This window comes from Maniola hyperantus, chromosome 18 (genome assembly GCF_902806685.2).
Source record: "Maniola hyperantus chromosome 18, iAphHyp1.2, whole genome shotgun sequence".
NCBI lineage: Eukaryota > Metazoa > Arthropoda > Insecta > Lepidoptera > Nymphalidae > Maniola > Maniola hyperantus.
In genome coordinates, this window is record NC_048553.1 from 2,126,245 (window position 1) to 2,143,349 (window position 17,105).

General features: G+C 39.7%; 2 protein-coding genes across 5 annotated transcripts in view; one reads left to right on the forward strand and one right to left on the reverse strand.

Moving 5' to 3' along the window:
• LOC117990765 (cell growth regulator with RING finger domain protein 1-like) overlaps positions 1-3,410 on the reverse strand; it is a 47,242-nt gene extending 43,832 nt beyond the window's left edge. The window contains exons 1-2 of the mRNA XM_034978262.2: positions 2,932-3,410; positions 2,025-2,167 (exon numbers count right to left, since the gene is read on the reverse strand). Of these exons, the coding sequence (XP_034834153.1) occupies positions 2,025-2,167; positions 2,932-3,029 (241 nt within the window). The 5' untranslated portion in view covers positions 3,030-3,410. The remainder of the gene's footprint in view (positions 1-2,024; positions 2,168-2,931) is intronic.
• A 3,089-nt stretch (positions 3,411-6,499) lies between these two features.
• Positions 6,500-17,105, forward strand: part of LOC117990761 (cyclin-dependent kinase-like 4) — a 30,785-nt gene continuing 20,179 nt past the window's right edge. For 3 of the 4 annotated variants that reach the window (XR_011237803.1, XM_069504619.1, XM_034978255.2), the window contains exons 1-2: positions 6,500-6,881; positions 14,838-15,027. Coding sequence is in view for 3 of the 4 variants with exons in the window: in XM_069504619.1 (XP_069360720.1) it covers positions 6,745-6,881; positions 14,838-15,027 (327 nt within the window). In the remaining variant the exon portion in view is untranslated. Of the gene's footprint in view, positions 6,882-13,813; positions 14,069-14,837; positions 15,028-17,105 lie in introns of those variants that run through there. The other variant, XM_034978256.2, reaches the window with a different exon arrangement.

Below are 17,105 nucleotides of genomic sequence, written 5' to 3' on the forward strand. Positions count from 1 at the left end.
TTTTTAATTTTTCTCTCCATAAGAACCATCCTCTTACTTCAAGGAATATTATGAAAAAAGAATTAGCGAAATCGGTTCAGCTGTTCTCGAGATATGCGATCAGCAACACATTCAGCGATTTATCTAATCTAAATAATATATAAAACGAAAAGGTGACTGACTGACTGACTGATCTATCAACGAACAGCAAACTACTGGACGGATCGGGCTGAAATTTGGCATGCAGATAACTATTATAACGTAGGCATCCGCTAAGAAAGGATTTTTGAAAATTCAACCCCTAAAGGGGCGAACCCTTTAGGGGTTTGAAATTTGAGTAGTCCACACGGATGAAGCAGCGAGATCATAAGCTAGTGATAGATAATATTATCACACTAATATTATAAGTAATAAGTAAGAAAGTATATAAGTGATAAGAATATAAGTAAGATAATGTTATTATGTACATTATTACCGTGGTTTCATGATACACAATGATAAAATATTGTATCTAAACAGTTATTAGTTATGACATGTTGTTAAGTTAGTAATTATTATATTATATCTCACAATAACTACTGATTAAATTGTTATTAGTATTTCACTTCATGTTCTTAATTACATAATAGATAAGAACTCATTAAATTAAAATTAATAAGCTTCAATTTTAATCAAATTAGGCAATTATAAGTTTTTAAATCTTTACATTATTTATATATTATATTACATTATTTATATATTATTTTTTAACTCAAATACTAAATATAACTTGGCAAGTTATAATTTTAAAATTAAAGAAATTTAAAATAAATAATATAATAATTAAGCGTCAAGATCTAAATCGTATGCAAATGAGATTTTAACTATTTAATGCTTGAGATTCTTGCTAAGCTACAAAAAAAAAACCAACACGGTTTTTTTGTAGCATACATTACATTCCAATATGTATTACAGAAAGAAAAAGAAGTTATAAATGACAATATGCGCGAGTTGTTTTTCGCAAAACGGATTTTGTCAAAAACAACATCTGGTTGAACATACAATGTAACACCATACCAGACCATCAATATGAGTAATTTATTACCTATTTTGAATAAATCATTTGACTTTGACTTTGAATCCAGATTACCCCCTACAGCTTGTAATAATATGCCACCGTCAATCTTTGCTTCATCATTGCGGCGGGATTGAATGATAAACAAGCACACTTTCATTATTATATACCTATCCATCCATACGAACATTATAAAGTGTGTCTATCTGTCTGTCTGCTAGCTTTTCATGGCTCAATAGTTAATCCGATCTTGATAAAATTTGGTACAGAGTTACCTTACATCCCGGGGAAGGACATAGGCTACTTTTTATCCCGGAAAATAAAAAAGTTAACCTAAATCCACGCGGATGAAGTCGCGGGCATCATCTGGTTTTTAATATTAGTACTTAACTACCTAATGATTCCCTAATCGGTTATTGCGCGGCATCGTATTGGAAAGATAAGAGTGAAGCCACACGATGCGTTGCGTTGCGGTGCGGCGCCTGCCTCAATATACATAGAAATTGTTGCACCATGCCACACAATGCGGTACGACGTCGTGCGGCGCCGCACCGCACGCGCCACGGACTTGGGACCAGACCAGAGAGACGAGGAGGGGAGTGGTGCAGTGCAACGCCATACTTTCTGCTGGAGCGGCAACGCAGTACCCAAGTGGCATGCAATACTGCAGTCCATAGCGGTGCGGCACGGCGCCGAAACGCACGGGAAATGCATGTTGTGGCCTTAGTATTGTTTTAGTAGAAGTGGCAATAGGCAGGGCACATAGTTCATAAAACCGATAGATGTTGGGGTCCCAAGGTGCTGGAATGACGACCTCGCACCGGAAGACTCAGCATTGGAAGACCCCCAATAGGTGGACGGATGACATCAGACGAGTCGCAGGGAGCCGCTGGATTCAGGCGGCGCAAGACCGTGGCGTGTGGAAGTCCCTATAAGAGACCTATGTCCAGCAGTGGACGTCTATCGGTTGATGATGATTACTTATACATACTGCTGTATCCGATAGGCTGGTTCTCCTGCAGTTTGAAGGTGAACGGTATGTGGACCCGCTGCATGAGCAGGCGAGGGGGCTGCATTGTTCGCGGCCACGTGTCCTCCCGGCCTTCCCCTACTATGCCTATAAATTCCATGTTCCTACAACAAAAAATACAAAATACTTGCTTATATATTCACTTTTTACTACCAAAGCTATTTCCAGCTACTTTCTCTGCCTTGATTAAGATTTTATAAAGGTCCAGTTGGAATTTCTTAAAGTTCTGTTTTTATATAAAAGTAGGTATAGCTAGTCAATGGCACCTCATTGGCACCGACCCCAAAAAATATTATTATGGAACTATATTAACTCTTGTATACATAATATATTTATTTTTCAATTTTTAGTGTTTGCGTATCGAAGTCGGTTTTTATTGTTTTTTGTATTTTTTTTTAATACTCATATAGAAGATACCTACTGTTAAGAAAATGTAATGATGGAAATAAAAAGCTTAATTATTATTATTAAAGTAAGAACACAATTCCCATACAAAATACCATTCTATAAAATGATGTTTACAGCATATTTTTAGAAAGCGAGTAAGAGTTGAATGTATTAATTATAGTTATACCTACCTAGTTGTTGTTAGCATTGAGAAGTGATAATAGAATGATAGTTGAGCTAATATTGACATCTTTATGATGCTTGTTATGAAACTCCTGATTGCGATAGTTTCTATTATAAGTTTAGTTTATTATTCTTCAATGTTTCCTTCAATGAATACGAGAACTAATCTTTTTTTTAAGACTTATTGTTATCTGATAATTTCAAGTGACTGCTACCAGCTGGTTTCAAAACAAACATCTATTCCAAGCTATCATCACATTTAGTACCATAAATATCATAAAATTGAACTCTAACTCACCTTAAGAGTATGACTAGCATCATAAAGAGGGCAACGAGGGCCCCAATCATAATAAATATATTTGGCAAGTCTGCCAAAGTTACTCCCGTCGTGCCCATTTTGCACCTCCAAATAGATCACACAACAAAAATTACACACACCAGAGTACGAAAAACTAAAGGACACATCGGTTCACATCACAATAATGAGCACAAAGATACACACACATGGCTATTATCTTCACATTTTTAGCTCCGAACAATCTATTCTTTCCATCCAATACTATCTTGCGAATTTCGTCAACAATTCGCGGATCGCGAGGGATTTTATTGCCCAATTGTTCCACGCAGCTGCAATAAGCAATAACCCACTATATGGCTATAACCTTGCCGATAACAGATCGTTCTAAATAATGTTTCTTGCGACTTTAATCATAACAAAAACATTGATCGAAATAAAACTCTCGCGACGCACCGCTCCGTAGAACGTAATTTGACAGAATGATGAGAATTTAGAAATGAAATTGTTGGTGACAGTGACAGGAGTCAGGACCGACGTTAGGACCGACCATAGAGGTTATAAACACACGGAGGCACCCATAGGGGTGCAACTCTAGAACATTAAAAAATCGCAAATTGAAAATCGCTTGTGGTGCCATCTAAGCGCGAGCACGGCTAAACAAATAGAGAACAGTTTACAAAAGACGTCAATAGATGGCGGGCACATTGGTGTAATTTTAATGACATTAATAAATTATAACCAAGTTTTCATATTTTCGTGTGCTGTAGTAAATATTTATATTTCTGTTAAATTTATCTGACCCTGCTTTAATAACAGGACTCTGTAGTCTGTATTTCCTTTCACCACCTCGATAACTATATTCTAAGGATTGATTTAGTGACTCGATTCATGCCTGAACGATTGACCACAGCTACGGATTACGGACTTGTTTTTGCTTTGTGAAATGATTTTTCTGTGAATATATTTGTGCAGAAAAATGCCACGGAGATCTCGATGTGTGTCTGGATGTGACTAATTCGGTAAGTATAAAATCAGCTTACTCGTAATCTAACTCAAAATTACTTCAATGAGTCAAACTCTATTCACCATTAAGGCACCATGAGCACATTAGGTATTTTATCATGATACTAGGTATATAGTTCCTGCGATTTCGTCCGCTCGAAAAAACTATTTTAGAAATCCCGTGAGAAGTCCAATTTTCCGGGATAAATGTGGCCTACAAGTTACAACCGTCTGATGCAAGCTATCTCTGTACCAAACAGATGATGACCACCACTTTGTCTACGTGGATTTAGGGTTTTTGGGAATCCCATGGGAACTGTTTGAGTTTTCCGTGACAAAAGAAGCCTATGTCCTTACCTGGATGCAAGTTATCTCTGTACTAACTTTCATCATAAACGGTTACACAAATTTACTGTAAAAAGCTAGCATACAGACAGGTTGACACACTTTTGCATTTATCATATTGCTATGGATTATTAACTACCTACTAATTCTGTAAATTTTTTGTTTTTTAATTAAGTGTACTTACAACATTTGTTTTGAACTTTATTGACTAAGTTATTTTTATATTATAGGTATCAGCTATCAACTAATTAAGTACAATAAGTAAGTATAGACTAATGCATATTTTATGTTATTACTTTTTCAGATGTTTGCATGGCTTTCCAAAACCTGGCTACTCCTCTCTTTGAAACCATTTAAACAATGAAAAGAGATAGTAGGACAACATTTAGAAAGCAAGACTGATAATGAAATAATATATAGTTACGAATTATCAAATTTGCAATCACCAGTTTGAAGATCGTTGAAATACACCAGTTGTGGTAGTAATATGAAAGTTATGAAAAGTAAATAACCAAAAATTTTGGATTTGAGCGTTACCTATTTTACAATCTCGTGGGTCTTGAATTTGGGTATGTATTTTATGTACCTAGTTACGAATTTATGAAAATAAAATATTTTACAAAACCTTAAAACCTTTTTATTTCTATAGTGTTTTATAATTTAGTATCTTAAAGAGTCAGTCTTGTAATATATATTTTTAAACATGTTTTAAACAAACGTTAAAGGAATTATTGATGTTTTTTTAAAACATGTTCAAAAATATAAAATATTCTAGTAAAGTACATTTAAATAGCATTTAAATTTTCGCGCTCTCGCACGCCTAGCGCGCTTTTAGTGCCCTCTAGATGTGAGCACACGCGTAACTTTGAAAAAGAAATCTAGAGTCGCACATCTATCTCTAGTATATAGTAGATAATCTATGGAGGCACCATACCTACGAAAATAGTGTGCATATCTACAGAAAAGAATCTCATAAAATCAAAGATGCTCATTAGGGAGTACGCGCCTGTGAAGTGCTATCAATCAAGACCCATCTCACAAAATGGCGGATGGCACCCGGGTTGCACAGCATTATAGTCTATTCCGTAATCTCTATATAATACACCGGTAATCATTCATCTAAGAATACACCCTTATCTCTATGGGACCGACAGCCAAAGAATTTGCAAGTACTACTAGATGTATTCCTATGTCGATGCCATTAGTAGTAGGTAGGTAGGTACTTGCAAATTCTTTGGTCGATGCCGACAGCACAGAACACTAAAAATAGTTTTAAACGTCATGTGTCAGACGATATGTTAGAGAGAAATAAAGCATGTTTTTGCATGTGTTAGAATGAAACAGAGATACATTTTTTTCTCCTAGCATTTTTTCCATTTGACATTTCCACATTTTGTTATGCTATTAGATACAAGATGGCACTAGTTCTATTTGTTGTTTTCTGTTCTTTCTGTTCCGTGGTTGTTTTCATTCAAAGAGTATTATAATATACATGTTTTCATTTCAATTTCACCGTAGGTTTTCAGAGGTAAAATTAAAATGTGTACGAAATCATGAATATGTACCTACTTAATAAATAAGCTTAATTCTTAATTGAAATCTCTTCGCAACAAAAATTTCAGTCAAAAATTCAATTTATTTTTTTAAAAACAGTCAATTTTTTTTAAAAAGCTCACAAAAGGTCCTGAGTAAGGTCACTTACCAGAGATTTTTAACCCCTGTGCCTTGAGTCCTGACGCAAGCAAAGACGGAGAACTCAGATGTTTGAGCATTATCCGCTCTGAGCTCTGACGACCTCCCTGGCGCAGTGGTTAATAAGTGGGAGGATCCGGGTTCGTTCCCGGCCCGGGCAATTTGGGAACTTATAATTTCTAAATTGTCTCGCTCTCCCACCAGAGAGGCTACAACCATAGCTAGTTACCACCCTGTAGTTGAACATTCCGATACGATAGCGTTCAGAAACCGATAAAGGGTACTATTGCTACCTGCCCATGATTCTAGGTCAACGGGAAGTAACTCTATAGGTTTTCTTGACAGACACAACAGACGGACAGATGGACAGCCAGACAGACACCGAAGTGATCCTATAAGGGTTCCTTTTTCCTTTTGAGACAAGGACCCTAAAAATGATTATATAGCCCGTAAGTAGGTACTAAAACGTAAAACAGTACGTAAGCATAAAATAAACCCTGTTTGCGTAATATGTACATTGTACCTACTTCGTAAAAATCCGATAACCATTGGTTGAAGCCCGCCCACTGCGGTTGTCATGTACACAGGCCAGCTGAAACTGTAAACAAACCAACCGATCGATATTATTCGATGCTCAAGTAAAAGCCGTGCAGCTTTCGCCGAACAAGCATCTTAGAAAAAAAGCAAATAAAAAAAAGTAAAAAACAACAGAAATTAAAAGGCGGGAAATATTTAAATAGTGGTTCAGGCGGGAATGCTGATTTTCGTTCGCGAATGAATAGTGCGGTGGTTCGCGATCGGGATCGTTCGAAATTCAAACTGTGGAACAACGTGGCGTCCTGCATGGAGAAATGGTTCGGTGATAAACGGCTGTGGTTATTTGGTAACAACCTGCCGTTGCTGCCGAGAAGGTTGGTTGCTGGAATATCAGTTTTTTTTTTTGTAACTTTGTTCACGGCTTTAGTAGGTATCTCGATTCTAGCCAGGAGCCTAAATATTTTATTGACATGTTGCGCATCTGATCTGCTACTAAGGCGCAGTTTATTTATAAAAACCGGCCAAGTGCGAGTCAGGCTCGCGCAATGAGGGTTCCGTACTACAGTCGTATTTTTGCGACATTTTGCACGATAATTCAAAAACTATGATGCATAAAAATAAATAAAAATCTGTTTTAGAATGAAGTGAAGACCTTTCATCCCCACTTGATATAGTCACTCACTTCGAAAGTTGAAAATGCTAATTATTAGTTCATGACCACAATTTAATTTTTTTCGTGTGACCTAACCCTAAATTCACGGTTTTCAGATTTTTCCCCAAATGTCAGCTATACCTGCCAAATTTCATGATTCTAGGTCAACGGGAAGTACCCTGTAGGTTTCTTGACAGACAGACAACAAAGTGATCCTATCAGGGTTCCGTTTTTCCTTTTGAGGTACGGAACCCTAAAAAAGGAACCCTCATACTTATAGGATTACTTTCTTTATGTCTGTCCGTCTGTCCGTCGTGTCTGTCAAGTAAACCTGTAGGGTACTTCCCGTTGACCTAAACTCTAGAATCATGAAATTTGGTGGTAGTAGGTGCGTTATATAGGTTTTCATTCCCTGACAGACACATCACACGACAGACAGACCACGAAGTGACAGCGGAGGCTTATTAATAACCGTACCGTTCGGGCACGGAACCCTGAAAACGTGAAAATTGAAAGTTGACTGTTGAAGTTGACTGTATAGATTTTTAGGATTTCGTGCCACCTGAGCCCGCCTTCGCTGTCCGTCTGTCCTCCGTCCGTCTGTCTGTCAGCGGGTTGTATGATGTATCTCGTAAACCGATTAAAGAGTTGTCACAGAATGTGTAATTTATCTATTGCCGCTTTATCAACAAATAATAAAAATATCAAAATAGCCGCCATCAAAATTTAAAAAAAAACTAGCTTAAATTTCAAACCCCTATTTCACCCCCTTAGGGATTGAACTTTCAAAAATCCTTTCTTAGCGGATGCCTACGTCATAATAGCTATCTGCATGCCAAACAGCCCGATCTGTTCAGTGGTTTGAGCTGTGCGTTGGTAGATCAGTCAGTCAGTCACCTTTTCCTTTTATATATTAAAAAGTGTTATTTTTGTACATCATCATCATCATCAGCCTGTGGATGTCCACTGTTGGACATAGGCCTTCCCTAAAGAGCGCCACCACACCCGGTCCTCAGCCTTCCTCATCCAGTCCCGCCAGCCGGAGCCCCTTTATATCGTCGGCCCATCGTATTTTGTACGATGGTGCGGAATCCTTTGTGTGCGAGTCCGACTCGCACTTGACCGATTTTTACTTGCAATTAAAATATTGTTTGCACATGTCTTACAAAACGGATAATAGTGGGAAACTGGGAACAATGCCTATCATTCTCTATCTCTACTTATTACCTGTAAAGGTAGGTGTTAATCAAACCACCATTAGGAGACAACTGCTTTTATTGGATAGTTCACTGGCCGAGCCTACCTACATAATATTATATTTTTATACTAACTACCTACTACATCTCCCTCCTTATAGAACAAGTATGAAATACATTTGATATCCTAGACATAATATACATTCATAATATTATTAAAGCTGTTAGTTCATTTCAATTGCATTGTAAATTATAAAATTATTATTGATATACCTTATTATCTCCCTTCCAATTTTAGAATACCTATCTATACCTATATAATTGTTTAGGCATGCTTATTATAATGAATACATTATATTATTATAACACTTATTGAGATATTTTTATAATACCTATAAGTGACATTAATTTTATCTAAATTTAGCTTAACAATTAATAAGTACCTAGTAATATAATATCATGAAATAAAATAGAAGCATTGAACAGGTTTCGTAAATAACTAATAATCGAATTCCTCATCAAATCGAGCCGGCGGACGCACAATTCGACCGCTACTTGTTACTTTAGGTGCGTGCGATAGTTGCGGTGGCCGTGCCGTTTGCGGCCCTTTTTCTGTTTCTGTATTGGTACTGCCCGTTGACCCTGAATTTAAATGGTCCCAATCGATACCAGAAGACATGTTTGTATGATTAGCAACATTGCCTTGGCTTGGTACTTTCATTATATGTTGTCGATTACGCCTGTAAACAGCACCATTTTCAGTTTGTACCCAATAAGATCGGTTTCCTTGAGCCGGACGTAAAACACGAGACTTGACCCATTCATTATTTTGTCTCATTCTGACTGGCTCATTTTCAGATAATGGAATTAAATTTTTGGTTCCTCTGTCGTAATACGATTTATACTGGGCTATCCTTTGTGAGCGTTTATCGAGCATTGCTTGCGGGCTCACTGCTTTAGGTTTTAGCTGAGAAGTGCTAGAAGGTAAACGAGTGTTTAATCGACGACTCATTAATAACTGTGCCGGTGACCACTTTTCTCCAGAAAGTGGTGTATTTCGAAAATTAAGTAGTGCGAGTTTCCAGTCTTCTCCACTTTCATATGACTTGCGCATGAGATCTTTTATAGTTCGTACGTTCCGTTCAGCGAGACCGTTAGACCGGGGATATAACGGTGAACTCGTAACATGTGTGAAACCCCAAGTATTGGTAAAAGATTTGAATTGTTCCGAGGAAAATTGGCCGGCGTTATCGGTTTTCAAAATTGACGGAATTCCAAATCTACTAAATATATCTTTCAAAACATTAATAACACTCGAACTCATCATATTAGGTAGCGCCAGAACTTCGACAAATTTAGAATAGTAATCTACTACAACTAAATAGTATTTATCTCTCAATTCAAATATGTCTGCCGCTAGTACTTCCCACGGTAGATCCGGCACGGGATGCGGCTGCAGCGGCTCGCGGGGGTTGGCCGCGCGGTGGCGCTGGCACGTGTCGCAGGCCTGTACCGTGTGCTGGATGTCCGTGCTCATCCCGGGCCACCACATGACGTCACGCGCACGACGCTGACATTTCTCTACCCCCATGTGGCCCTCGTGAATACGCTTGAGCATGTCTTTTCGAAGCGAAGTCGGGATCACAACCCGATTATTCCTGAAAAGAATTCCCTTTACCCGATGAAGCTCACTACGAACCATCCAGTACTGTCGCACCGCAATATCCGTATCCCTCTTATTATCCGGCCAACCATTTTTGTAGTATAATCCGACCGCCGTTAAAGTCCCATCTTTTCCAGTTTCTTCTCTTATCTTGTTTAACATCTCTGGTGTGGCTTCTACATTGTCATACAAAGTATTTAAATGTATCATAACCTCTTTGCAAACATCTTCATCGGTTCCCTGTTCTGTCGCCGCCCGGGATAATGTGTCAGCTATAAATAACATTTTACCAGGTTTATACTGAATTTTGATACAATACTGTTGCAATTTCAATAGCATTCTTTGTAAGCGAGCCGGTGCCTCATTTAATGATTTTTTAAATATGGCCTCGAGTGGCTTATGGTCACTTTCAACAGTAACGTTATCATGGCCATAAATGTACTGGTGGAAGCGCGTGCATCCAAAGACGATTGCAAGTAATTCCTTCTCGATCTGCGCCCAGCGCTGCTCCGTGGCGGTGAGCGTGCGTGCCGCGTACGCCACCGGCCGGCCGCCTTGCAGCAGGCACGCGCCCAGCCCGCGCGCGCTCGCGTCCACCGACACGGTGACGGCTTCCTCGGGGTTATAGTATTTTAGCACTGGCGCACTACTAATTTTTGCCTTTAATAAATTAAATGCCCGGTCGTGGTAGTCCGACCACTCAAAATTATTATTCTGACCTAGCAACTCGCGCAAAGGTGCGGATAATTCCGAGTACCTTGGTATAAATCTGGACAAATAATTGGTGACCCCTAAAAACCGCTCCAAACCTTTTTTGTCAGCCGGTTTTTGCATATTTTCTATAGCACTTATCCTGTTTTTATCGGGTGAAATGCCTTTTGAGCTGAAAATATGACCCAAAAAAGTAACCTGGCTAGCACTAAACACACATTTATTTTTATTGAATTTAATACCGCTATTTACTGCTCTTTTCATAACTTCTTTTAACCTGATATCGTGCTCTTCTTTGGTCCGCCCCCATATTAGAATGTCATCTATGAATACTTCGACACCTTCCATTTTAAATATCTTATCCATTTCGTTATGGAATATCTCTGGAGCACAGTTAATTCCAAATGGCATTCGTAAAAATCTATATCTTCCATATGGCGTTGAAAAAGTACATAATTTAGAACTACTTTCGTCTAGTCTTATCATCCAAAACCCGTTTTTCGCATCGCATTTTGAAAAGTATTTCGCTCCGGACAGATTACTCGCCATTTCGTCTAGAGTGGGTAACTGAAAATGGCTACGTTTAATGGCTTGGTTTAAATTTCGCGGATCTAAACAGAGGCGAAGTTTTTTATCCGGTTTTTCTACAATAACAATATTAGAGACCCAATCCGTGGGCTCATCTTCCTTTTTTATAATATTTAATTTGACCATATTCTCCAATTCCTCTTTTAAACGAGGCCGCATTTTCATTGGTATTTTCCGCGAGGCACTTACAACGGGCAATACTGTTTTGTCGACAACTATTTTACACACCGTAGGTAAACAACCTATTCCTTCAAATATTGACTCATACTTTTTGAGGTCAAGAGACACTTGATTCAATCGTGCAATTAATTTTAGAGTTATACATGCCTTCAAACCTAATAAATTATTACAGTTATTATTTAAAACATAAATTTTTTCATTGCAAACTTGTTCTTTAAATTTTAATAATCCATTAAAATATCCAATTACAGGCAACTTATTTTTGCTAATTTCACGTAAAACAGTATTGCACTTAATTAGTTTTATTTTATCGAATCCGGCTTTTTCATAGGAACTCAAAGACATCACGGATGCTTCCGCGCCACTGTCTAATTTAAATGGTACACAAACCCCGTCCACTTCTATAGTCTCGCACCATGAATCGCACATTTTATTCGAAGCTTCGATAGAAATATTTGACATAAGTAGCTCACCGTTCTCGCTGCACTCATCTTCCCATCGCTCCTCTTCAAAGTCGGGCTCCTCGACGACCTCCCGCGTAAACTTCACGGTACAAAATCGTGCTCTGTGACCTACCATATTACACCTAAAACACTTTCCTGAAAACCCGGGGCACCGTATATTCTTACTATGGCGCAAGTTACACTTCTCACAAACACTATCATTGAAGAAACGATATGAAGATGTTGCCGCGCTCCGCTGCCGGCCTCGCCAACCTGCACTCCCGCCGCCCGCGGGCTCTGGCCGGCCGGCGCCAGCAGCGGGAGGCCTGCGGGGCCGCGGCGCGCCGCGCTGCAGCCGCTCGAGCGCGGCAGGGACCGCGGGACCGCGCGACGCGCACGCCGCCGCCTGCTTGCTTGCTCGCTCCGCCGCTCGACACCATGTACTGGCCTCTTCTAATGTGATCGACGATCTTGCTAGTAATTTTTCTTTCATTTGCGTATCTTTTAACCCACGTATTAATTGCGTTAAAATAAGACTGCTTTTCAAAGATCCAAATTCACAATTTTTACTTAGTTTTTTCAATAATCCCAAGTATTTGTCGAAATTATGTTCGTTCTGGTAAGTTTCGAAAAAAGTATGTCTTTCATAGTTGACGTTTTTCTTTGGATCGCAGTACTCACTATACTTTTTACATAACGTTTCGTAATCTTTTTCTTGCTCCGAGACATCGAGTTCTTCAAGAATTTCTCGGCCATATTGGCCCAAACAATGCATAAATAGCCCATATTTTTCTTTAATACTTGCTGTCTCCTTGCCCGTGGCGATCAAGAAATAATCAAATGCATGTTTCCACTCTCTCCAATTAGTGGCGAGGTTGCCCTCTTGCCGCAATGGTGCGGGTTGTTGTATCGCCGCACAAATGGCTTCCCCACGACTATCGTTAGCCATTATTTATTATTTTTAACTTCTTCCGAGTGTATCACATCACTTTTACTAGCACACACCCCACACCTGACACCATGTAAAGGTAGGTGTTAATCAAACCACCATTAGGAGACAACTGCTTTTATTGGATAGTTCACTGGCCGAGCCTACCTACATAATATTATATTTTTATACTAACTACCTACTACATTACCTATCTCATGAGTCATGGTGTAAACAATTTATTGCAACTTTGCATGAGATTTATTTACTACTAGCTTATGCTCGCGACTTCGTCCGCGTGGACTACACAAATTTGAAACCCCTATTTCACCCCCTTAGGGGTTGAATTTTCAAAAATCCTTTCTTAGCGGATGCCTACGTTATAATAGCTATCTAGTATCTGCATGCCGAATTTCAGCCCGATCCGTCCAGTAGTTTGAGCTGTGCGCTGATAGATCAATCAGTCAGTCAGTCAATCACCTTTTCCTTTTATATATTTAGATTTCTATGTGAATCTATACGTGATAATTATTGCAACAGTATAAAATAACAAGTATACTTAGTCCGCGACAAGTTGAGATGGCAATCAAGGTATGAGGCGGAGGAGAGCCCCGCATCACCCGCACGTCACTCGCACCGGGGCTGTACGGCTGTGCGGGGCGTTCCCTCCCCGACTCCCCGAACGCCATTTCAATCTGTCACGTACACAATAGGTAGCTACCATAGATAACACAAGTACGCGTGTAGTAGATCTAGATACGTGTGTAGTCCACGCGGACGAAGTCGCGAGCATAAGCTTGTATTAGATAATGGCCTAGCCTTGAAAGAAGGTTAATTTCACAATTTTCTTTCTTCAATCCTGTAAACAGGCAACAGCATAACAGCTTTATTAATGTCAATATCAAACATAATTTGTCACAGAAGACAGAAGAGACCATTATTTATCAAACCCAGCGATATGAAACCATGATCAAATCCGCTGAGATTATTCCTTTGGTTATGCTAATCTAACTAGACTGTTGCCGGTTTTTTTAAGCCCATTTTCCTCATAATAAATTATGCTGGAGGGTCGATATTTGTTCGCAACGTAAAACATAATTTATTCAAATTGGTTTAAAGATGAAATTACAGTGACAGTGGCCGCAATATGAAGGGAAAAATCAATAGTTCCATTGTATCGCCCTATGTTATTCCTGAAAGGTAGAAACCATATATTTACCCTTATCTTTTCTTTTGATATCTTTTGACGTCTTAGCTAATAGCCCGCGATTTCCTCCGCGTGGATTAAGGTTTTTAAAAATCCCGTAGGAACTCTTTGAATTCATGGGATAAAAAGAAGCCTATGCCACTCTCCAGGTCTTATATATATACCCATGAAAAAAATCACGTCGATCGGTTGCTCCGTTGCAACGTAATTGAAGGACAAACCAACAAACCAATAAGGCAACAAACAATCATACTTTCGCATTTATAATATGGGTAGTGAGTTGGGTAGTAAAATAGTGAAATATGGGTAGTGATTTGTGAAGTTGAAATAGCGCCCGTTGGAACGTATCCAACGCCGCTCCTAGAAGAGCCGCTTTGGCAACTCCGTAGTTAAAGGAGCCCAGCGTTTCGCACCTAAATAGTAGGTAGATAGTGGGGGCTGGTCAATTCTCACAGCGCGTTAGCCTGGTGACTCTCAACAGCATGCTTGGCGTTGCCTCGACAGAGGGATATGCACGTGTCTCCCTCTCTCCCGCGATTTGGCCCATAGAGAGGATAGTGGGAGGTGGAGGTCCTATAGTCGCGCTTCCGTGTAGGTACACTGCTATTTAATTAATCGCTGTATACTGCCAAGATATTCTCCTTATCGTAAGCTTGGCAGACAGAAAATCTCTTATAATTTGGCTCGAGTTTTTAGTTAGCTTTTTTCAAAAGAGCTAATAATCTATCAGTATATTCGATGGGTCATTTCTTGTACCAACAGATCCCGCGCAAGCAGCCGCGCGATGGAGCGATACGAGAAACTCGCGAAGCTCGGCGAGGGTTCGTACGGGCTCGTGTACAAGTGCCGCAACAGGGACACGGGCGAGATCGTCGCCGTCAAGAAGTTCGTCGAGAACGAGGACGACCCGCTCATACGCAAGATAGCGCTCCGGGAAATACGCATGCTCAAGGTAACTAATATAACTAGGCTCGGCGAGGGCTTGTACGGGCTCGTGTACAAGTGCCGCAACAGGGACACGGGCGAGATCGTCGCCGTCAAGAAGTTCGTCGAGAACGAGGACGACCCGCTCATACGCAAGATTGCGCTCAGGGAAATACGCATGCTCAAGGTAACTAACATAACGAAGCTCGTCAAAGGGCTCGTACGGGCTCGTGTACAAGTGCCGCAACAGGGACACGAGCGAGATCGTCGCCGTCAAAAAGTTCTTCGAGAACGAGGATGACCCGCTCATACGCAAGATTGCGCTCATGGAAATACGCATGCTCAAGGTAACTAACATAACGAAGCTCGTCAAAGGGCTCGTACAGGCTCGTGTAGGTAAAAGTGCCGCAACAGGGACACGGGCGAGATCGTCGCCGTCAAGAAGTTCGTCGAGAACTCAAAAAAATCCATGGGATTTTTAAAAACCTAAATCCACGCGAACGAAGTCGCGGGCATCATCTTCTATGAAATACAAAGGAATCAACCGAATTAGACAATTTCTCCGTTCGAATTAATTAGGACTTAAGTATATTAGGTGGAGGTAACATTAAGTATTACTAGTGAACTTTGTTTGTCCATAAATAATATAACATCATAAACTGTTAATTGACAGCTTTAGATTTTTGTTAGTTACCAATTAGTTATTATATCCTAGGAACTGTATTTTTTAATCTACTACCGCATTCTTCGTGGTTCAAGGTTCACACCTTTATAAGAAAAAAAATGCAAAAAATAATAATTTATTACAAGCTTATATGTTTGAGGAACTGTCAGAAAGACTACAATACAGTATCTCATATCCTACTGAAAAATTGGTCAAGTGCGAGTCGGATTCGCACACGAAGGGTTCCATACCACCGTGCCGTACAAGAAATAACACTTCAGGGCAGCCATTTTGATTTTTTAAATAATTGTTGATAATAAAGCGGCAATAGGAATACACATTCTGTGATAATTTCAACACTACCTATTCTGGTTCACGAGATACAGCCCTCTGACGGACAGCGGAGGCTTAGTAACAAGGTCCTATTGGCACCCTTCAGGTATGGAACCCTAAGAATAACCTTCAAAAGAGAGAAAGTGGGGGCAATTTGAGTTAAGAACAAAGAAAACGTGTTGTGTAATTAAGCACCTGCAGGATGCTATGCTCATTAAATTCATGAAGTATTATTTACGTCAATGCACCTAGGTATTACAAAGTTCAATTAAAATTACTTAGTACCTACTTACTATCTATAACCTATAAAGGTTGCTAAAATTGAAATACCTACCTATAAGTTCCGCAAATTGCTATTGCGCTAGAACCATGTCTTATTATCATCGAAATAAGGTCATTTTGACGTCATTTGACGTACATCCATCAGCTCGAAACTTCAGTCTAGTGCTGACGTCACTAAAAGGGCGGCCACGCGCATTAACAATTTACGGAACTTATACACTTCGAATTAACTCGATTACTCTCCAAGGCACTGGCGCTAACTCCTTAACTCCGGGCTAGTATTGACAATTTCTTAACAGAAAACCCGATATCTATTTTTGATTCGACCCGGGAATCGAACCCAGGACCTCGTCGTCCGCAGTCGAACCTGCTAACCACTAGTGACTAGACCAATGAGGCAGTTCTCCTTTATATCACTCTTTCGAAGGTCCAATGTTGGCCATCTAAGAGCACTGAGAAGGCAACCAGATGGTATTATATTGACCCAGGATTTTCACAAGTTCGATCCCATTTCTACCGCCTTGTAATATCACCAGTTACATCAAGCCCCAATTTTTTCAGGGGGTTTTTTATTAGGTTACTAGATGATGCTCGCGACTTCGTCCGCGTGGATTTAATTTTTTTTAAATCCCATGGGAACTCTTTGTTTTTCCGGGATAAAAAGTAGCCTATGCCCTTCCCCGGGATGCAAGCTATCTCTGTACCAAATATCGTCAAAATGTGTTGAACGGTTGGGCCGTGAAAGGCTAGCAGACAGACAGACAGACACACTTTCGCATATATAATATTAGTATCGATACCTACTGTTAAAACCCACAGTTGGGTTG